Source organism: Barbus barbus, assembly GCF_936440315.1.
Source record: "Barbus barbus genome assembly, chromosome: 44".
In the NCBI taxonomy this organism is placed as follows: Eukaryota; Metazoa; Chordata; class Actinopteri; order Cypriniformes; family Cyprinidae; genus Barbus; species Barbus barbus.
The window spans coordinates 22,822,061-22,842,165 of NC_136722.1; the positions used below are offsets into that span (position 1 = coordinate 22,822,061).

The 20,105-nt window shown below is 37.7% G+C and overlaps 1 protein-coding gene and 1 long non-coding RNA gene across 3 annotated transcripts in view; one reads left to right on the plus strand and one right to left on the minus strand.

Moving 5' to 3' along the window:
• Positions 1 to 20,105, plus strand: part of LOC306863352 — a 32,416-nt gene extending 12,311 nt beyond the window's left edge. Inside the window, exons 2-3 of the long non-coding RNA XR_013783678.1 lie at positions 19,080 to 19,106; positions 19,205 to 20,105. This is a non-coding gene — a long non-coding RNA (uncharacterized lncRNA). The remainder of the gene's footprint in view (positions 1 to 19,079; positions 19,107 to 19,204) is intronic.
• LOC306863343 (uncharacterized protein) lies at positions 1,984 to 5,510 on the minus strand. Of its 2 annotated transcripts, XR_013783675.1 has the most exons (3): positions 5,010 to 5,510; positions 3,381 to 3,460; positions 1,984 to 3,289 (listed from the first exon to the last, which is right to left on the minus strand). XR_013783675.1 is itself a non-coding variant. In XM_079406615.1 (2 exons), the coding sequence occupies exons 1-2, from the start codon at positions 3,387 to 3,389 to the stop codon at positions 2,381 to 2,383; spliced, it is 918 nt and encodes a 305-aa protein (XP_079262741.1). In that variant the 5' UTR covers positions 3,390 to 3,428; the 3' UTR covers positions 1,984 to 2,380. The 2 variants fall into 2 exon arrangements, 1 of the variants encoding a protein (XP_079262741.1); XM_079406615.1 differs by lacking the exon at positions 5,010 to 5,510 and having other exon boundaries at positions 3,381 to 3,428.

Genomic DNA, 20,105 nt, shown 5'->3' on the forward strand with positions numbered 1-20,105 from the left:
TATTACTATTTGAAATATATTTATTGAAATATTAACCTACTGTTTGAAAATGTTTAGAACTTCACCGACTTCAAAGAGTTTTAATCAAAAACTGCACCTTAGTATTTACCATTACCAAGGTACAGATGTTGTAATGCTGTATGATTATACTCATTGTGTTTCCCCCCACTGTGCTGACACTGTAGCTCAACTTCAGAGCACTGGCACCCCAATGACAAGTCTCAATCTGTGTGTAGAGAAAGGCAGGGCAAGTACAAACGAGCAGCGAGTGTTCCTTTGCCTAGAGCTTGGGGAATTCAGACAGTGTAGTTACACTCAGAATATGTTTCAGTCATGCTCCATTCCTCTGAGGCAGAAGGCGGTCAAACAAACACTCAGAGGGTGCGGCGTACACTGCTCTAGTCTTGCTAGGTGGAAAATCTACAGCGTGGACTTCATTTGGACTATTCTCGAAGAGAACAAGCTACATACGGGTTTAACAAATAACTTTTGAAAGGAAAGTTCGGTGTTTGATGGACTTCTGTATCCAGCGACTGCATTCTAACTAAGGTTAGCTGACTCCGTAAACTAATGTCTTGAATGATAAAATGAGCTAATGCTGATTCTTCTGCTGATTGTGTCCATTTAATCTTTAAACTACAGTTTACTTATCAAATAATTACCATTATGTGAGATTTGTTTAATTGGTCTTGTTAGATAAAGAATAGTGAATGATGTATGTTGTTATTTGCCATGCGGAAATGTACATTTTCAACAAAAGAAAATATATAAATCAAAAATGTGGAATATTCTGACTCAGTATGTTTTTTTCAAAACTATTACAAATCTTTTATATTACACCAGTATATTTATTGGTAAAACACAGTAATAAAAAAAACAGATATATAGGATATAGATTGAAAATGTAATGTGAAGATTTAAACAAATTTAGGCTACTCTTTTGTCCGGTATCAGATTTCAAGTCATTTTAACAGCACAACACTGTATAAACTTTTCCAAGCTTCTTTACAACTTTATCTTTTTCATAACTCGCAAACAGCAATTTGGTGACGCAGATAGAATACGGAGAACATTCGAGAACGTGCTGGAATCTCTGGCTCATGAGCTCAAACCAGAACTCTGATCCATAAAAATAAAGGAATAAACCCTGGTGTGTAAACTTTTCCAACCTTCTTTACAAATTTAGTTTTTTTCATGAATTCGCAATAAAACATTTTGGGTGATGACGCCCATAGAATAGGGAGAAAATTTGGGCTCATGGGCTTCACCCACACCTGAACACTTTACACATAAAACACAACAAGAGTTGTTTCTGTTTTTGTCGTATGTGAAATGTTGGTTGTTTGATGTGAAATTTCATTAGAAGATATAAATTGGAAATGTTAGAATTACAGTGTACATTTACTGTATCTATAACAGCAGCATTTTAACTTAAGTTACTCAATAATCTAAAGTTAAACGCTAAAGTTAATGCTGATTCTTTTAGTGTTTTTTATATCATTCTGTGTCTTTGATACTTAATTTACACAAATTATGTAGTAATCTGTTACATGTGTACATGAATAAAACTGAAAAATATTTATTGATTTTTTTTCTTTAAAACGATTACCAGTCTGTGATATATATATATATATATATATTGTGTGTGTGTGTATATATATATATATATATATATATATATATATATATATAATATTTGTATTTGGAAATGTGTTTACACTGGAAATTAAAGACATCTTTTATGGCAAAAAAGAAGATATTTTACTGTCTTTTCTACAGTAATTTTGCAGTAATGTGTTAATGTGAACACACTGTATTTCCAACATCAACTGGTTTTTTATTTTATTCTGTAAAAGGCTATTTGGTACCTATGCACCTATGTTTGTTCATAACATCTAAAAAAAAAAAAAAAAAATCAGTTCCATATATATGTCTTGTGTTTTCCATCCATCCATTTATTTTATTTTATTTTTTTCTGATAACAATCATCTATCCAACACAGAGAATGTCAATGTTTGGGAATATTTACACAATTTCATACATATCAGTAAAAAAAAAAAGAACAGAACATTTTAGAACAGAGTAAAACAAGGTTTTAAGGTGTCATCAGAAAGGCATTGTGCCTTTTGTCAGCGCTGTCGAGGAGGAGCAACTGCAGCACCTACAGTCCATGGCCACGTCACTTTAGTGGGAGTTTTTTGGCATACGTCAGCATGACATCAGAACAAGTCGGACCACACTCAGACACATTTCTAACAGCATACATCTCACAGGGATCAGCGGTGATGGGTTCGGCACAGATTTGACATATTTTTAAAGAGCCTAAAGAGAGGGTATGATGCGGACTCCCTTTAACATTTGAGACAGATACACCACCACTTCATTCTGAATCATCAGCAGAGGTTTGATTGTTTAGGACCGGCCAACAAAAAAATGCAGTCTTAAGAATGGAGAAGATGCTGGAGAGCATGTTCAAGCAAGATGGATATGCAAATGTTATGTTTTCTAACAGCTGTTTGTAATCTGTTTTGGATGCGCATCCTTTCTTTGAGTTTGTGATGCCTCTGTATATTCCCACACATTTTTTGTATCTCAAACTGAAAACAGGATTGCCACTTTCACCTGGCTGACCTGCCGTGGACATCAGAAGCTCATTTCTTTGGCTTTGCTCATTCATGCCAGAGGAATGAGTGATATCTTTGCATGTATGCATTTGAAGATTCCCCTGGCTATCAAATGTGTAGAAATATAAATCCTCGTTCTTACCGGGTGCACATATGCGGTCACGTAAACCTTTACCCAAAACATCTGTTTGCCCGAGTAATTTAACAAGGCACTGATCTTTGTCATGAAACATGTGCTGTTCTTTGGGAAGTTCTGCCTCATAAATCAGAACAAAGTCTCTGGTGGGGAAGAAAACATACGCGTCATATAGACGAGCGTACTCAAATGTATGACAGGCGGTCAAGGTGTAATCATTCCCCAGGTAGACTCCATAGCAGGACTTGATTTTGTTTTCTCGTTTCAGTTTGATCAAGCATACTGGCTCTCTTGTTAACCGGAATTCATTCCAGTTTGTGATCTTAGACGGTCTAATGATCTCTCCATTTCTGAACAACAGTGGACCTGGATGTGACTTTAAAATTTCAATGCAAGCTTTCACATCAGAGGAGCTCATGCAAGGAACGGTGAATCCTTCGTTCGTTATGCTGCAGTTGAGAGACACATCATCCTCGTGGCTTGTTGAATTGGATGAGGGACCAGTAGTCTCAACAGCTACAAACACAGTCTGAAACACAGAACACACATATGAACATGTAACACTTATTTGTCGCTCTGAGAGATAGTATTATACTCATAACTGTACGGTTTGTTTTTACCTGTTGCATATTGATGAATGCAGTTTTCGTATGCGTGTCCTTTTGAACCTTCTCAATTTAGTTGTTTGATGATCAATGGCCTGAAATAAACAGAAATGTATTTAACACAGCTAAATCAATCAATTAATGTCATGTAATGTAGATGAGAGCTAGTGCTTTAATATTTGATAATTTTATTAACAAACAAATTAAGTTATGGCTTTACATATCGACCCTTCGCCAATTTAACCATTTTAAACATTTGGCAGACACTTCTATTCAAAGGGACTTACATAGCATTCAAGGTACACATTCTGTCCGTTCTTACATTCCCTGGGAATCAAACCTCATGACCCAGATATTGCTAGCGCTGTGCTCTGTAGTTTGAGACCCTCTTCCCCACCTTAATAGGGCACTTTATCTAATTTTCAATTTGAGTAAAGGCTAACTTTTACTCCCAGTTTCAAAGACAAGCCTTAAAGGATGCATGTGTCGTGGTACTCTCATGAACGAACGGCGAAGACTGACACGGAAGAAAAGAAATCATTGAATAAAGTTAATTTTGTTTTCTTTGTGCACAAAAGGTATTTTTGTAGCTTCATAAAACCACTGATGTCACATGGACTATTTTAACACTACCTTTCTGGGCCTTGAACGTGGAAGTTGCATTGCTGTCTTTGCGGAGTCAGAAAGCTCTCGGATTTCTTCAAAAATATCTTAATTTGTGCTCATTTGGGCTTCATTTGGACTATTCTCAAAGAGAACAACTTACATACCTGTTTAACAAAGAACTGTTTCATGCTGAGCTATTCAAAAAAGAATAATAGCCTAATAAATATGAATAATATTTATATAGAATAACATAAAACTTCAAACACCTAAGTGGGGGTGGTGATGGCATAATAATTATTGTCGATTTATCTTATTGTGGGTTGATATTTAGGCTACAAGAGAGACATATTGCTAGCAATTTAAAATTGCTGTTTTAAAATGAAGTCAAAGAGATATGATGGGAGCGGGAAAGATCCGCAAGCCAGGACGCAAAGAAGCGCAACAGTATTAAAGGTCAGCACTGTGCCCTCGAGGCTATCAGCGACGGCACACATCGTCACTGACCTATAGGCCTATACATATGTAGGCCTATCACAGAGCGAAAAATACCAAGCATAGGTCTCTGCAGGAAAGTCATGGGAGCTATCAGATCGGTGGGCGAGGCCAAAACAGAGGGGCGTTTCAATCATGTTACCTGATTGGCTGACGTCATAGTGACGGGTAGGTTTAGGGGTGGGGTGGGGACAGTTAAGGAGGATCATAATAGGTGTGTTCGACTTGAAGCGGCGCTGCGCAGACTGATCAGTGTATGACATCAAAGTACCGCGAGAGCGATTGGAAAGCATAAGGATCCATCTGCTCTCTTATCGCTCTCGCGGTACTTTGATGTCATACACTGATCAGTCTGCGCAGAGCCGCTTCAAGTCGAACACAGCTATAATCATTGCGTGATAAAAACACCCACAAATCAGAAACGCCCACTTTTGCTCTGCAGAGACCTCAATCTCAAAAATACCGGTATCATCTATAACTCTAATTTTGTTTATTATTTAATATAAAATATTAAAGCACTTAATAATGGTCAAGTAAACAACTTACCTTGTCCGGATTTGCACTTGTATTCCAGTCCAGAAATCCAGAGATCCAGCCCATCACACTGAGGTGAAACACTTGCAATGGATACTTATAAGCAGACATGATGGCAAATTTTCGGCAATCCGAAATTTGCTGTTATGCTGCGAAATGGGACTCGAATCCGAACTCAGGATGTCCGAAGAACAGATACCGACGAAGCGCACTTATGCCCGCGAGGATGCCGTCGACCCGATGTTGTACACTGCTGTTCATTCATGTTGAACAACGGATGCCTTTAGCGAATTTCCGAAGTGCACATGTCGATGAAGCGCACTCTCGTCTTGCAGGGGTGCCGTCGACCCGATGTTGTACTCATGTTGAATCACAGATATCTGTAGCGCTCATATGAACACCTGAACATGAAGTGAGATGAGAGCTCGCGAGCCGGGACTCGAACTCCAGATGCCCGAAAAGAATCGGCATTCCATGCCTGCGCGCTGTCCACTAGGCTATCGAGCCCGAAGCGCTTGATAGTGACTTCTGATATGCTTATAACAGACATAGTCAGGGTATAATACTCTACCAATCACGTTTAGCAATCGGCAAAGCAAACTGGCACACGCCACCTACCAACACGCGATGGGTAACTCGCAAAGCACAATATTCATTCGTGTTTTCCTAGCACGAGACCATAGAAAGGAAATTAAAGTACGAGTTTCAGAATTGAGGGGCGGGGGAGCTTGTCATATTAACATTCGTATTTGTAAGTTGAAATTTACACTCACAGCTCTGATCTGAAAAGCTGAATAGCCTATTTCGATTTGCACACACAGACAATCATCAAAACACCGTGTTTTGAAGTCGAAGTTGCAGATTAAGTTACACATGTGTAGAATGACATTCACATAAACAAAATGACACACACAAACGTGTACTTTTGCGCTTTACTTCAGTTTCGCTGTAAAACCTCAAGTCAGCACTTACAACCTCTCAGATCTGGCAGTACAACTTCAGATCTTTTGCTACTCCTTTTGCTGTATTCCTGTAGCAAAACTCACTTGTGCACTTGTGAATGCAGACGTGAGAGTTTGAGCCGGGGGCAGGGCTGGGCTGCGAATGAAGACATTTTGTGGCATTGAACAATGTATAGTCAAGATATTAACAACGTGAAAATGTATTACTATTTGAAATATATTTATTGAAATATTAACCTACTGTTTGAAAATGTTTAGAACTTCACCGACTTCAAAGAGTTTTAATCAAAAACTGCACCTTAGTATTTACCATTACCAAGGTACAGATGTTGTAATGCTGTATGATTATACTCATTGTGTTTCCCCCCACTGTGCTGACACTGTAGCTCAACTTCAGAGCACTGGCACCCCAATGACAAGTCTCAATCTGTGTGTAGAGAAAGGCAGGGCAAGTACAAACGAGCAGCGAGTGTTCCTTTGCCTAGAGCTTGGGGAATTCAGACAGTGTAGTTACACTCAGAATATGTTTCAGTCATGCTCCATTCCTCTGAGGCAGAAGGCGGTCAAACAAACACTCAGAGGGTGCGGCGTACACTGCTCTAGTCTTGCTAGGTGGAAAATCTACAGCGTGGACTTCATTTGGACTATTCTCGAAGAGAACAAGCTACATACGGGTTTAACAAATAACTTTTGAAAGGAAAGTTCGGTGTTTGATGGACTTCTGTATCCAGCGACTGCATTCTAACTAAGGTTAGCTGACTCCGTAAACTAATGTCTTGAATGATAAAATGAGCTAATGCTGATTCTTCTGCTGATTGTGTCCATTTAATCTTTAAACTACAGTTTACTTATCAAATAATTACCATTATGTGAGATTTGTTTAATTGGTCTTGTTAGATAAAGAATAGTGAATGATGTATGTTGTTATTTGCCATGCGGAAATGTACATTTTCAACAAAAGAAAATATATAAATCAAAAATGTGGAATATTCTGACTCAGTATGTTTTTTTCAAAACTATTACAAATCTTTTATATTACACCAGTATATTTATTGGTAAAACACAGTAATAAAAAAAACAGATATATAGGATATAGATTGAAAATGTAATGTGAAGATTTAAACAAATTTAGGCTACTCTTTTGTCCGGTATCAGATTTCAAGTCATTTTAACAGCACAACACTGTATAAACTTTTCCAAGCTTCTTTACAACTTTATCTTTTTCATAACTCGCAAACAGCAATTTGGTGACGCAGATAGAATACGGAGAACATTCGAGAACGTGCTGGAATCTCTGGCTCATGAGCTCAAACCAGAACTCTGATCCATAAAAATAAAGGAATAAACCCTGGTGTGTAAACTTTTCCAACCTTCTTTACAAATTTAGTTTTTTTCATGAATTCGCAATAAAACATTTTGGGTGATGACGCCCATAGAATAGGGAGAAAATTTGGGCTCATGGGCTTCACCCACACCTGAACACTTTACACATAAAACACAACAAGAGTTGTTTCTGTTTTTGTCGTATGTGAAATGTTGGTTGTTTGATGTGAAATTTCATTAGAAGATATAAATTGGAAATGTTAGAATTACAGTGTACATTTACTGTATCTATAACAGCAGCATTTTAACTTAAGTTACTCAATAATCTAAAGTTAAACGCTAAAGTTAATGCTGATTCTTTTAGTGTTTTTTATATCATTCTGTGTCTTTGATACTTAATTTACACAAATTATGTAGTAATCTGTTACATGTGTACATGAATAAAACTGAAAAATATTTATTGATTTTTTTTCTTTAAAACGATTACCAGTCTGTGATATATATATATATATATATATTGTGTGTGTGTGTATATATATATATATATATATATATATATATATATATATATATATATATATATATATATATATATATATATATATATATAATATTTGTATTTGGAAATGTGTTTACACTGGAAATTAAAGACATCTTTTATGGCAAAAAAAGAAGATATTTTACTGTCTTTTCTACAGTAATTTTGCAGTAATGTGTTAATGTGAACACACTGTATTTCCAACATCAACTGGTTTTTTATTTTATTCTGTAAAAGGCTATTTGGTACCTATGCACCTATGTTTGTTCATAACATATAAAAAAAAAAATCAGTTCCATATATATGTCTTGTGTTTTCCATCCATCCATCCATTTATTTTATTTTATTTTTTATGATAACAATCATCTATCCAACACAGAGAATGTCAATGTTTGGGAATATTTACACAATTTCATACATATCAGTAAAAAAAAAAAGAACAGAACATTTTAGAAAAGAGTAAAACAAGGTTTTAAGGTGTCATCAGAAAGGCATTGTGCCTTTTGTCAGCGCTGTCGAGGAGGAGCAACTGCAGCACCTACAGTCCATGGCCACGTCACTTTAGTGGGAGTTTTTTGGCATACGTCAGCATGACATCAGAACAAGTCGGACCACACTCAGACACATTTCTAACAGCATACATCTCACAGGGATCACCGGTGATGGGTTCGGCACAGATTTAACATATTTTTAAAGAGCCTAAAGAGAGGGTATGATGTGGACTCCCTCTAACATTTGAGACAGATACACCACCACTTCATTCTGAATCATCAGCAGAGGTTTGATTGTTTAGGACCGGCCAACAAAAAAAATACAGTCTAAGAATGGAGAAGATGCTGGAGAGCATGTTCAAGCAAGATGGATATGCTAATGTTATGTTTTCTAACAGCTGTTTGTAATCTGTTTTGGATGCGCATCCTTTCTTTGAGTTTGTGATGCCTCTGTATATTCCCACACATTTTTTGTATCTCAAACTGAAAACAGGATTGCCACTTTCACCTGGCTGACCTGCCGTGGACATCAGAAGCTCATTTCTTTGGCTTTGCTCATTCATGCCAGAGGAATGAGTGATATCTTTGCATGTATGCATTTGGAGATTCCCCTGGCTATCAAATGTGTAGAAATATAAATCCTCGTTCTTACCGGGTGCACATATGCGGTCACGTAAACCTTTACCCAAAACATCTGTTTGCCCGAGTAATTTAACAAGGCACTGATCTTTGTCACGAAACATGTGCTGTTCTTTGGGAACTTCTGCCTCATAAATCAGAACAAAGTCTCTGGTGGGGAAGAAAACATACGCGTCATATAGACGAGCGTACTCAAATGTATGACAGGCGGTCAAGGTGTAATCATTCCCGAGGTAGACTCCATAGCAGGACTTGATTTTGTTTTCTCGTTTCAGTTTGATCAAGCATACTGGCTCTCTTGTTAACCGGAATTCATTCCAGTTTGTGATCTTAGACGGTCTAATGATCTCTCCATTTCTGAACAACAGTGGACCTGGATGTGACTTTAAAATTTCAATGCAAGCTTTCACATCAGAGGAGCTCATGCAAGGAACGGTGAATCCTTCGTTCGTTATGCTGCAGTTGAGAGACACATCATCCTCGTGGCTTGTTGAATTGGATGAGGGACCAGTAGTCTCAACAGCTACAAACACAGTCTGAAACACAGAACACACATATGAACATGTAACACTTATTTGTCGCTCTGAGAGATAGTATTATACTCATAACTGTTTGGTTTGTTTTTACCTGTTGCATATTGATGAATGCAGTTTTCGTATGCGTGTCCTTTTGAACCTTCTCAATTTAGTTGTTTGATGATCAATGGCCTGAAATAAACAGAAATGTATTTAACACAGCTAAATCAATCAATTAATGCCATGTAATGTAGATGAGAGCTAGTGCTTTAATATTTGATAATTTTATTAACAAACAAATTAAGTTATGGCTTTACATATCGACCCTTCGCCAATTTAACCATTTTAAACATTTGGCAGACACTTCTATTCAAAGGGACTTACATAGCATTCAAGGTAAACTTTCTGTCCGTTTTTACATTCCCTGGGAATCAAACCTCATGACCCAGATATTGCTAGCGCTGTGCTCTGTAGTTTGAGACCCTCTTCCCCACCTTAATAGGGCACTTTATCTCATTTTCAATTTGAGTAAAGGCTAACTTTTACTCCCAGTTTCAAAGACAAGCCTTAAGAAGAAATCATTGAATAAAGAAATCATTGAATAAAGTTAATTTTGTTTTCTTTGTGCACAAAAGGTATTTTTGTAGCTTCATAAAACCACTGATGTCACATGGACTATTTTAACACTACCTTTCTGGGCCTTGAACGTGGAAGTTGCATTGCTGTCTTTGCGGAGTCAGAAAGCTCTCGGATTTCTTCAAAAATATCTTAATTTGTGCTCATTTGGGCTTCATTTGGACTATTCTCAAAGAGAACAACTTACATACCTGTTTAACAAAGAACTGTTTCATGCTGAGCTATTCAAAAAAGAATAATAGCCTAATAAATATGAATAATATTTATATAGAATAACATAAAACTTCAAACACCTAAGTGGGGGTGGTGATGGCATAATAATTATTGTCGATTTATCTTATTGTGGGTTGATATTTAGGCTACAAGAGAGACATATTGCTAGCAATTTAAAATTGCTGTTTTAAAATGAAGTCAAAGAGATATGATGGGAGCGGGAAAGATCCGCAAGCCAGGACGCAAAGAAGCGCAACAGTATTAAAGGTCAGCACTGTGCCCTCGAGGCTATCAGCGACGGCACACATCGTCACTGACCTATAGGCCTATACATATGTAGGCCTATCACAGAGCGAAAAATACCAAGCATAGGTCTCTGCAGGAAAGTCATGGGAGCTATCAGATCGGTGGGCGAGGCCAAAACAGAGGGGCGTTTCAATCATGTTACCTGATTGGCTGACGTCATAGTGACGGGTAGGTTTAGGGGTGGGGTGGGGACAGTTAAGGAGGATCATAATAGGTGTGTTCGACTTGAAGCGGCGCTGCGCAGACTGATCAGTGTATGACATCAAAGTACCGCGAGAGCGATTGGAAAGCATAAGGATCCATCTGCTCTCTTATCGCTCTCGCGGTACTTTGATGTCATACACTGATCAGTCTGCGCAGAGCCGCTTCAAGTCGAACACAGCTATAATCATTGCGTGATAAAAACACCCACAAATCAGAAACGCCCACTTTTGCTCTGCAGAGACCTCAATCTCAAAAATACCGGTATCATCTATAACTCTAATTTTGTTTATTATTTAATATAAAATATTAAAGCACTTAATAATGGTCAAGTAAACAACTTACCTTGTCCGGATTTGCACTTGTATTCCAGTCCAGAAATCCAGAGATCCAGCCCATCACACTGAGGTGAAACACTTGCAATGGATACTTATAAGCAGACATGATGGCAAATTTTCGGCAATCCGAAATTTGCTGTTATGCTGCGAAATGGGACTCGAATCCGAACTCAGGATGTCCGAAGAACAGATACCGACGAAGCGCACTTATGCCCGCGAGGATGCCGTCGACCCGATGTTGTACACTGCTGTTCATTCATGTTGAACAACGGATGCCTTTAGCGAATTTCCGAAGTGCACATGTCGATGAAGCGCACTCTCGTCTTGCAGGGGTGCCGTCGACCCGATGTTGTACTCATGTTGAATCACAGATATCTGTAGCGCTCATATGAACACCTGAACATGAAGTGAGATGAGAGCTCGCGAGCCGGGACTCGAACTCCAGATGCCCGAAAAGAATCGGCATTCCATGCCTGCGCGCTGTCCACTAGGCTATCGAGCCCGAAGCGCTTGATAGTGACTTCTGATATGCTTATAACAGACATAGTCAGGGTATAATACTCTACCAATCACGTTTAGCAATCGGCAAAGCAAACTGGCACACGCCACCTACCAACACGCGATGGGTAACTCGCAAAGCACAATATTCATTCGTGTTTTCCTAGCACGAGACCATAGAAAGGAAATTAAAGTACGAGTTTCAGAATTGAGGGGCGGGGGAGCTTGTCATATTAACATTCGTATTTGTAAGTTGAAATTTACACTCACAGCTCTGATCTGAAAAGCTGAATAGCCTATTTCGATTTGCACACACAGACAATCATCAAAACACCGTGTTTTGAAGTCGAAGTTGCAGATTAAGTTACACATGTGTAGAATGACATTCACATAAACAAAATGACACACACAAACGTGTACTTTTGCGCTTTACTTCAGTTTCGCTGTAAAACCTCAAGTCAGCACTTACAACCTCTCAGATCTGGCAGTACAACTTCAGATCTTTTGCTACTCCTTTTGCTGTATTCCTGTAGCAAAACTCACTTGTGCACTTGTGAATGCAGACGTGAGAGTTTGAGCCGGGGGCAGGGCTGCGAATGAAGACATTTTGTGGCATTGAACAATGTATAGTCAAGATATTAACAACGTGAAAATGTATTACTATTTGAAATATATTTATTGAAATATTAACCTACTGTTTGAAAATGTTTAGAACTTCACCGACTTCAAAGAGTTTTAATCAAAAACTGCACCTTAGTATTTACCATTACCAAGGTACAGATGTTGTAATGCTGTATGATTATACTCATTGTGTTTCCCCCCACTGTGCTGACACTGTAGCTCAACTTCAGAGCACTGGCACCCCAATGACAAGTCTCAATCTGTGTGTAGAGAAAGGCAGGGCAAGTACAAACGAGCAGCGAGTGTTCCTTTGCCTAGAGCTTGGGGAATTCAGACAGTGTAGTTACACTCAGAATATGTTTCAGTCATGCTCCATTCCTCTGAGGCAGAAGGCGGTCAAACAAACACTCAGAGGGTGCGGCGTACACTGCTCTAGTCTTGCTAGGTGGAAAATCTACAGCGTGGACTTCATTTGGACTATTCTCGAAGAGAACAAGCTACATACGGGTTTAACAAATAACTTTTGAAAGGAAAGTTCGGTGTTTGATGGACTTCTGTATCCAGCGACTGCATTCTAACTAAGGTTAGCTGACTCCGTAAACTAATGTCTTGAATGATAAAATGAGCTAATGCTGATTCTTCTGCTGATTGTGTCCATTTAATCTTTAAACTACAGTTTACTTATCAAATAATTACCATTATGTGAGATTTGTTTAATTGGTCTTGTTAGATAAAGAATAGTGAATGATGTATGTTGTTATTTGCCATGCGGAAATGTACATTTTCAACAAAAGAAAATATATAAATCAAAAATGTGGAATATTCTGACTCAGTATGTTTTTTTCAAAACTATTACAAATCTTTTATATTACACCAGTATATTTATTGGTAAAACACAGTAATAAAAAAAACAGATATATAGGATATAGATTGAAAATGTAATGTGAAGATTTAAACAAATTTAGGCTACTCTTTTGTCCGGTATCAGATTTCAAGTCATTTTAACAGCACAACACTGTATAAACTTTTCCAAGCTTCTTTACAACTTTATCTTTTTCATAACTCGCAAACAGCAATTTGGTGACGCAGATAGAATACGGAGAACATTCGAGAACGTGCTGGAATCTCTGGCTCATGAGCTCAAACCAGAACTCTGATCCATAAAAATAAAGGAATAAACCCTGGTGTGTAAACTTTTCCAACCTTCTTTACAAATTTAGTTTTTTTCATGAATTCGCAATAAAACATTTTGGGTGATGACGCCCATAGAATAGGGAGAAAATTTGGGCTCATGGGCTTCACCCACACCTGAACACTTTACACATAAAACACAACAAGAGTTGTTTCTGTTTTTGTCGTATGTGAAATGTTGGTTGTTTGATGTGAAATTTCATTAGAAGATATAAATTGGAAATGTTAGAATTACAGTGTACATTTACTGTATCTATAACAGCAGCATTTTAACTTAAGTTACTCAATAATCTAAAGTTAAACGCTAAAGTTAATGCTGATTCTTTTAGTGTTTTTTATATCATTCTGTGTCTTTGATACTTAATTTACACAAATTATGTAGTAATCTGTTACATGTGTACATGAATAAAACTGAAAAATATTTATTGATTTTTTTTCTTTAAAACGATTACCAGTCTGTGATATATATATATATATATATATTGTGTGTGTGTGTATATATATATATATATATATATATATATATATATATAATATTTGTATTTGGAAATGTGTTTACACTGGAAATTAAAGACATCTTTTATGGCAAAAAAGAAGATATTTTACTGTCTTTTCTACAGTAATTTTGCAGTAATGTGTTAATGTGAACACACTGTATTTCCAACATCAACTGGTTTTTTATTTTATTCTGTAAAAGGCTATTTGGTACCTATGCACCTATGTTTGTTCATAACATCTAAAAAAAAAAAAAAAAAATCAGTTCCATATATATGTCTTGTGTTTTCCATCCATCCATTTATTTTATTTTATTTTTTTCTGATAACAATCATCTATCCAACACAGAGAATGTCAATGTTTGGGAATATTTACACAATTTCATACATATCAGTAAAAAAAAAAAGAACAGAACATTTTAGAACAGAGTAAAACAAGGTTTTAAGGTGTCATCAGAAAGGCATTGTGCCTTTTGTCAGCGCTGTCGAGGAGGAGCAACTGCAGCACCTACAGTCCATGGCCACGTCACTTTAGTGGGAGTTTTTTGGCATACGTCAGCATGACATCAGAACAAGTCGGACCACACTCAGACACATTTCTAACAGCATACATCTCACAGGGATCAGCGGTGATGGGTTCGGCACAGATTTGACATATTTTTAAAGAGCCTAAAGAGAGGGTATGATGCGGACTCCCTTTAACATTTGAGACAGATACACCACCACTTCATTCTGAATCATCAGCAGAGGTTTGATTGTTTAGGACCGGCCAACAAAAAAATGCAGTCTTAAGAATGGAGAAGATGCTGGAGAGCATGTTCAAGCAAGATGGATATGCAAATGTTATGTTTTCTAACAGCTGTTTGTAATCTGTTTTGGATGCGCATCCTTTCTTTGAGTTTGTGATGCCTCTGTATATTCCCACACATTTTTTGTATCTCAAACTGAAAACAGGATTGCCACTTTCACCTGGCTGACCTGCCGTGGACATCAGAAGCTCATTTCTTTGGCTTTGCTCATTCATGCCAGAGGAATGAGTGATATCTTTGCATGTATGCATTTGAAGATTCCCCTGACTATCAAATGTGTAGAAATATAAATCCTCGTTCTTACCGGGTGCACATATGCGGTCACGTAAACCTTTACCCAAAACATCTGTTTGCCCGAGTAATTTAACAAGGCACTGATCTTTGTCATGAAACATGTGCTGTTCTTTGGGAAGTTCTGCCTCATAAATCAGAACAAAGTCTCTGGTGGGGAAGAAAACATACGCGTCATATAGACGAGCGTACTCAAATGTATGACAGGCGGTCAAGGTGTAATCATTCCCCAGGTAGACTCCATAGCAGGACTTGATTTTGTTTTCTCGTTTCAGTTTGATCAAGCATACTGGCTCTCTTGTTAACCGGAATTCATTCCAGTTTGTGATCTTAGACGGTCTAATGATCTCTCCATTTCTGAACAACAGTGGACCTGGATGTGACTTTAAAATTTCAATGCAAGCTTTCACATCAGAGGAGCTCATGCAAGGAACGGTGAATCCTTCGTTCGTTATGCTGCAGTTGAGAGACACATCATCCTCGTGGCTTGTTGAATTGGATGAGGGACCAGTAGTCTCAACAGCTACAAACACAGTCTGAAACACAGAACACACATATGAACATGTAACACTTATTTGTCGCTCTGAGAGATGGTATTATACTCATAACTGTACGGTTTGTTTTTACCTGTTGCATATTGATGAATGCAGTTTTCGTATGCGTGTCCTTTTGAACCTTCTCAATTTAGTTGTTTGATGATCAATGGCCTGAAATAAACAGAAATGTATTTAACACAGCTAAATCAATCAATTAATGTCATGTAATGTAGATGAGAGCTAGTGCTTTAATATTTGATCATTTTATTAACAAACAAATTAAGTTATGGCTTTACATATCGACCCTTCGCCAATTTAACCATTTTAAACATTTGGCAGACACTTCTATTCAAAGGGACTTACATAGCATTCAAGGTACACATTCTGTCCGTTCTTACATTCCCTGGGAATCAAACCTCATGACCCAGATATTGCTAGCGCTGTGCTCTGTAGTTTGAGACCCTCTTCCCCACCTTAATAGGGCACTTTATCTCATTTTCAATTTGAGTAAAGGCTAACTTTTACTCCCAGTTTCAAAGACAAGCCTTAAAGGATGCATGTGTCGTGGTACTCTCATGAACGAACGGCGAAGACTGACACGGAAGAGAAGAAATCATTGAATAAAGTTAATTTTGTTTTCTTTGTGCACAAAAGGTATTTTTGTAGCTTCATAAAACCACTGATGTCACATGGACTATTTTAACACTACCTTTCTGGGCCTTGAACGTGGAAGTTGCATTGCTGTCTTTGCGGAGTCAGAAAGCTCTCGGATTTCTTCAAAAATATCTTAATTTGTGCTCATTTGGGCTTCATTTGGACTATTCTCAAAGAGAACAACTTACATACCTGTTTAACAAAGAACTGTTTCATGCTGAGCTATTCAAAAAAGAATAATAGCCTAATAAATATGAATAATATTTATATAGAATAACATAAAACTTCAAACACCTAAGTGGGGGTGGTGATGGCATAATAATTATTGTCGATTTATCTTATTGTGGGTTGATATTTAGGCTACAAGAGAGACATATTGCTAGCAATTTAAAATTGCTGTTTTAAAATTAAGTCAAAGAGATATGATGGGAGCGGGAAAGATCCGCAAGCCGGGACGCAAAGAAGCGCAACAGTATTAAAGGTCAGCACTGTGCCCTCGAGGCTATCAGCGACGGCACACATCGTCACTGACCTATAGGCCTATACATATGTAGGCCTATCACAGAGAGAAAAATACCAAGCATAGGCCTCTGCAGGAAAGTCATGGGAGCTATCAGATCGGTGGGCGAGGCCAAAACAGAGGGGCGTTTCAATCATGTTACCTGATTGGCTGACATCATAGTGACGGGTAGGTTTAGGGGTGGGGTGGGGACAGGTAAGGAGGATCATATTAGGTGTGTTCGACTTGAAGCGGCGCTGCGCAGACTGATCAGTGTATGACATCAAAGTACCGCGAGAGCGATAAGAGAGCAGATGGATCCTTATGCTTTCCAATCGCTCTCGCGGTACTTTGATGTCATACACTGATCAGTCTGCGCAGCGCCGCTTCAAGTCGAACACAGCTATAATCATTGCGTGATAAAAACACCCACAAATCAGAAACGCCCACTTTTGCTCTGCAGAGACCTCAATCTCAAAAATACTGGTATCATCTATAACTCTAATTTTGTTTATTATTTAATATAAAGTATTAAAGCACATAATAATGGTCAAGTAAACAACTTACCTTGTCCGGATTTGCACTTGTATTCCAGTCCAGAAATCCAGAGATCCAGCCCATCACACTGAGGTGAAACACTTGCAATGGATACTTATAAGCAGACATGATGGCAAATTTTCGGCATTTGAAAATCTCTTGCGGTTATCTGGCAGTACAACTGCAGATCTTTTGCTACTCCTTTGCGGTATTCCTGTTGCAAAACTCACTTGTTCACTTGTGAGAGTTTGCGCCGGGGGCAGGGCTGGGCTGCGAATGAAGACATTTTGTGGCATTGAACAATGTATAGTCAAGATATTAACAACGTGAAAATGTATTACTATTTGAAATATATTTATTGAAATATTAACCTACTGTTTGAAAATGTTTAGAACTTCACCGACTTCAAAGAGTTTTAATCAAAAACTGCACCTTAGTATTTACCATTACCAAGGTACAGATGTTGTAATGCTGTATGATTATACTCATTGTGTTTCCCCCCACTGTGCTGACACTGTAGCTCAACTTCAGAGCACTGGCACCCCAATGACAAGTCTCAATCTGTGTGTAGAGAAAGGCAGGGCAAGTACAAACGAGCAGCGAGTGTTCCTTTGCCTAGAGCTTGGGGAATTCAGACAGTGTAGTTACACTCAGAATATGTTTCAGTCATGCTCCATTCCTCTGAGGCAGAAGGCGGTCAAACAAACACTCAGAGGGTGCGGCGTACGCTGCTCTAGTCTTGCTAGGTGGAAAATCTACAGCGTGGACTTCATTTGGACTATTCTCAAAGAGAACAAGCTACATACGGGTTTAACAAATAACTTTTGAAAGGAAAGTTCGGTGTTTGATGGACTTCTGTATCCAGTGACTGCATTCTAACTAAGGTTAGCTGACTCCATAAACTAATGTCTTGAATGATAAAATGAGCTAATGCTGATTCTTCTGCTGATCGTGTCCATTTAATCTTTAATCTACAGTTTACTTCTTATCAAATAATTACCATTATGTGAGATTTGTTTAATTGGTCTTGTTAGATAAAGAATAGTGAATGATGTATGTTGTTATTTGCCATGCGGAAATGTACATTTTCAACAAAAGAAAATAAATACATAAAAATGTGGAATATTCTGACTCAGTATGTTTTTTTTCAAAACTATTACAAATCTTTTATATTACACCAGTATATTTATTGGTAAAACACAGTAATTAAAAAACAGATATATAGGCTAATGAAAAAGATTGTATTTATGAAAATGTAATGAAAATGTAATGTGAAGATTTAAACAAATTTAGGCTACTCTTTTGTCCGGTATCAGATTTAAAGTCATTTTAACAGCACAACACTGTATAAACTTTTCAAAGCTTCTTTACAACTTTAGCTTTTTCATAACTCGCAAACAGCAGTTTGGTGACGCAGATAGAATACGGAGAACATTCGAGAACGTGCTGGAATCTCTGGCTCATGAGCTCAATTGTTGCATAAAAACAGTGACAAACAAGTAAATCATTTTGAGTAAAGGAACATTTCTAAACTGCACACTTGTAAATAACATATCTTAATGATGATCATATTTCCTTCTACTTCTGTATATAGTGCATTACTTAATTTTCTGTTTTTCTTATATTATCTACTCCTGCTGTGTTATTTCTATGTCTGCACTATCATGTATGTTTGCACTATGTCCGTACTTTCTTCTGCACTGGAAGCTCTTGTTGTCAAGTCAAATTCCTTGTGTGTGTAAACATGGTAATAAAGCTCTTTCTCATTCTGATTCTTTATTTGAAAACAGATCAATAAAGTGAGAGAGAAACCAGAAGTGAGTTTTAAAATGATTTTTATTGAATGTGTGTTTTAAAAGGGATATCTTAAGGATAAATGTAAAATAGAAAGTTAAACACAGGTTGTTCTCATTAGATCTGTCTCTCTGAGACACTGCTGGGCCAAAGGCAGCTGGTGAAAGCCCATGCTACAGCCTGACATAATTGCTCCGTCATGGTTAAAGGAGGCATGACCACAACTTCAGAGTTTTCCACCTGGACGTTGAGAGACTGATGGTCGATGATGGCGATGTCCTCTGGTCTCTGCGTTCCCGTCCCTGGCTCCAGTTGCTTCCACTCCTTCATCTGTATCTCATAATCTCTCTGAGAAATTTCAGGCATCATATTCTGTAGGAGATAAATATGGAAATATTATATGTAAGTTTGACGGTGAAAAAAATTTTTACTCTTTCCAGTTGTCAGTGAAAAATGTCAGTGTCATTCTGAAGTCCATGTCAAAAAAACTAGTTTTATTTGCCTAATTTTTTTATTTATTTCAAGCATTGTTTATTTAGCAAATGTTGTACTGTTTAGGCATTTAAAACTTTCAAATAAATAAACAAACAAACAAATAATCTGTCATGAAGAATGTTAAAAAAAAAAACAGTTGTGAGAACACCGGCTAGGTGCTAGTCATCATTTTAACCACCAGATGACACCAAAGTGCCATGTGATGAAAGCCTAACAGTAATCAGCCTTTTTACTATAGAGTTGAGAGGACAGCCTCTTTTGTCAGAGCTTCATTTGACCATCACTAGGGGGCGCTAGATAATTTCACCTCCCGCTGAAAGTCTTATGTTTCTATAGGTGTTTGAGAACCTCCACCGCAGCTCATCATTTAGCTCAAAGAGTAACGAGTAGCGCGACTGAAACAGAAGTCTCGAGTTCGAATCCCACAGAAAACTTTCATTTACAAAATGTCTTTCTTGAATGTAGTGTTAGTTGATTTGGATGAAACCATCTCTCAAGTGCACAAATGCATGAATATCATAGAAACT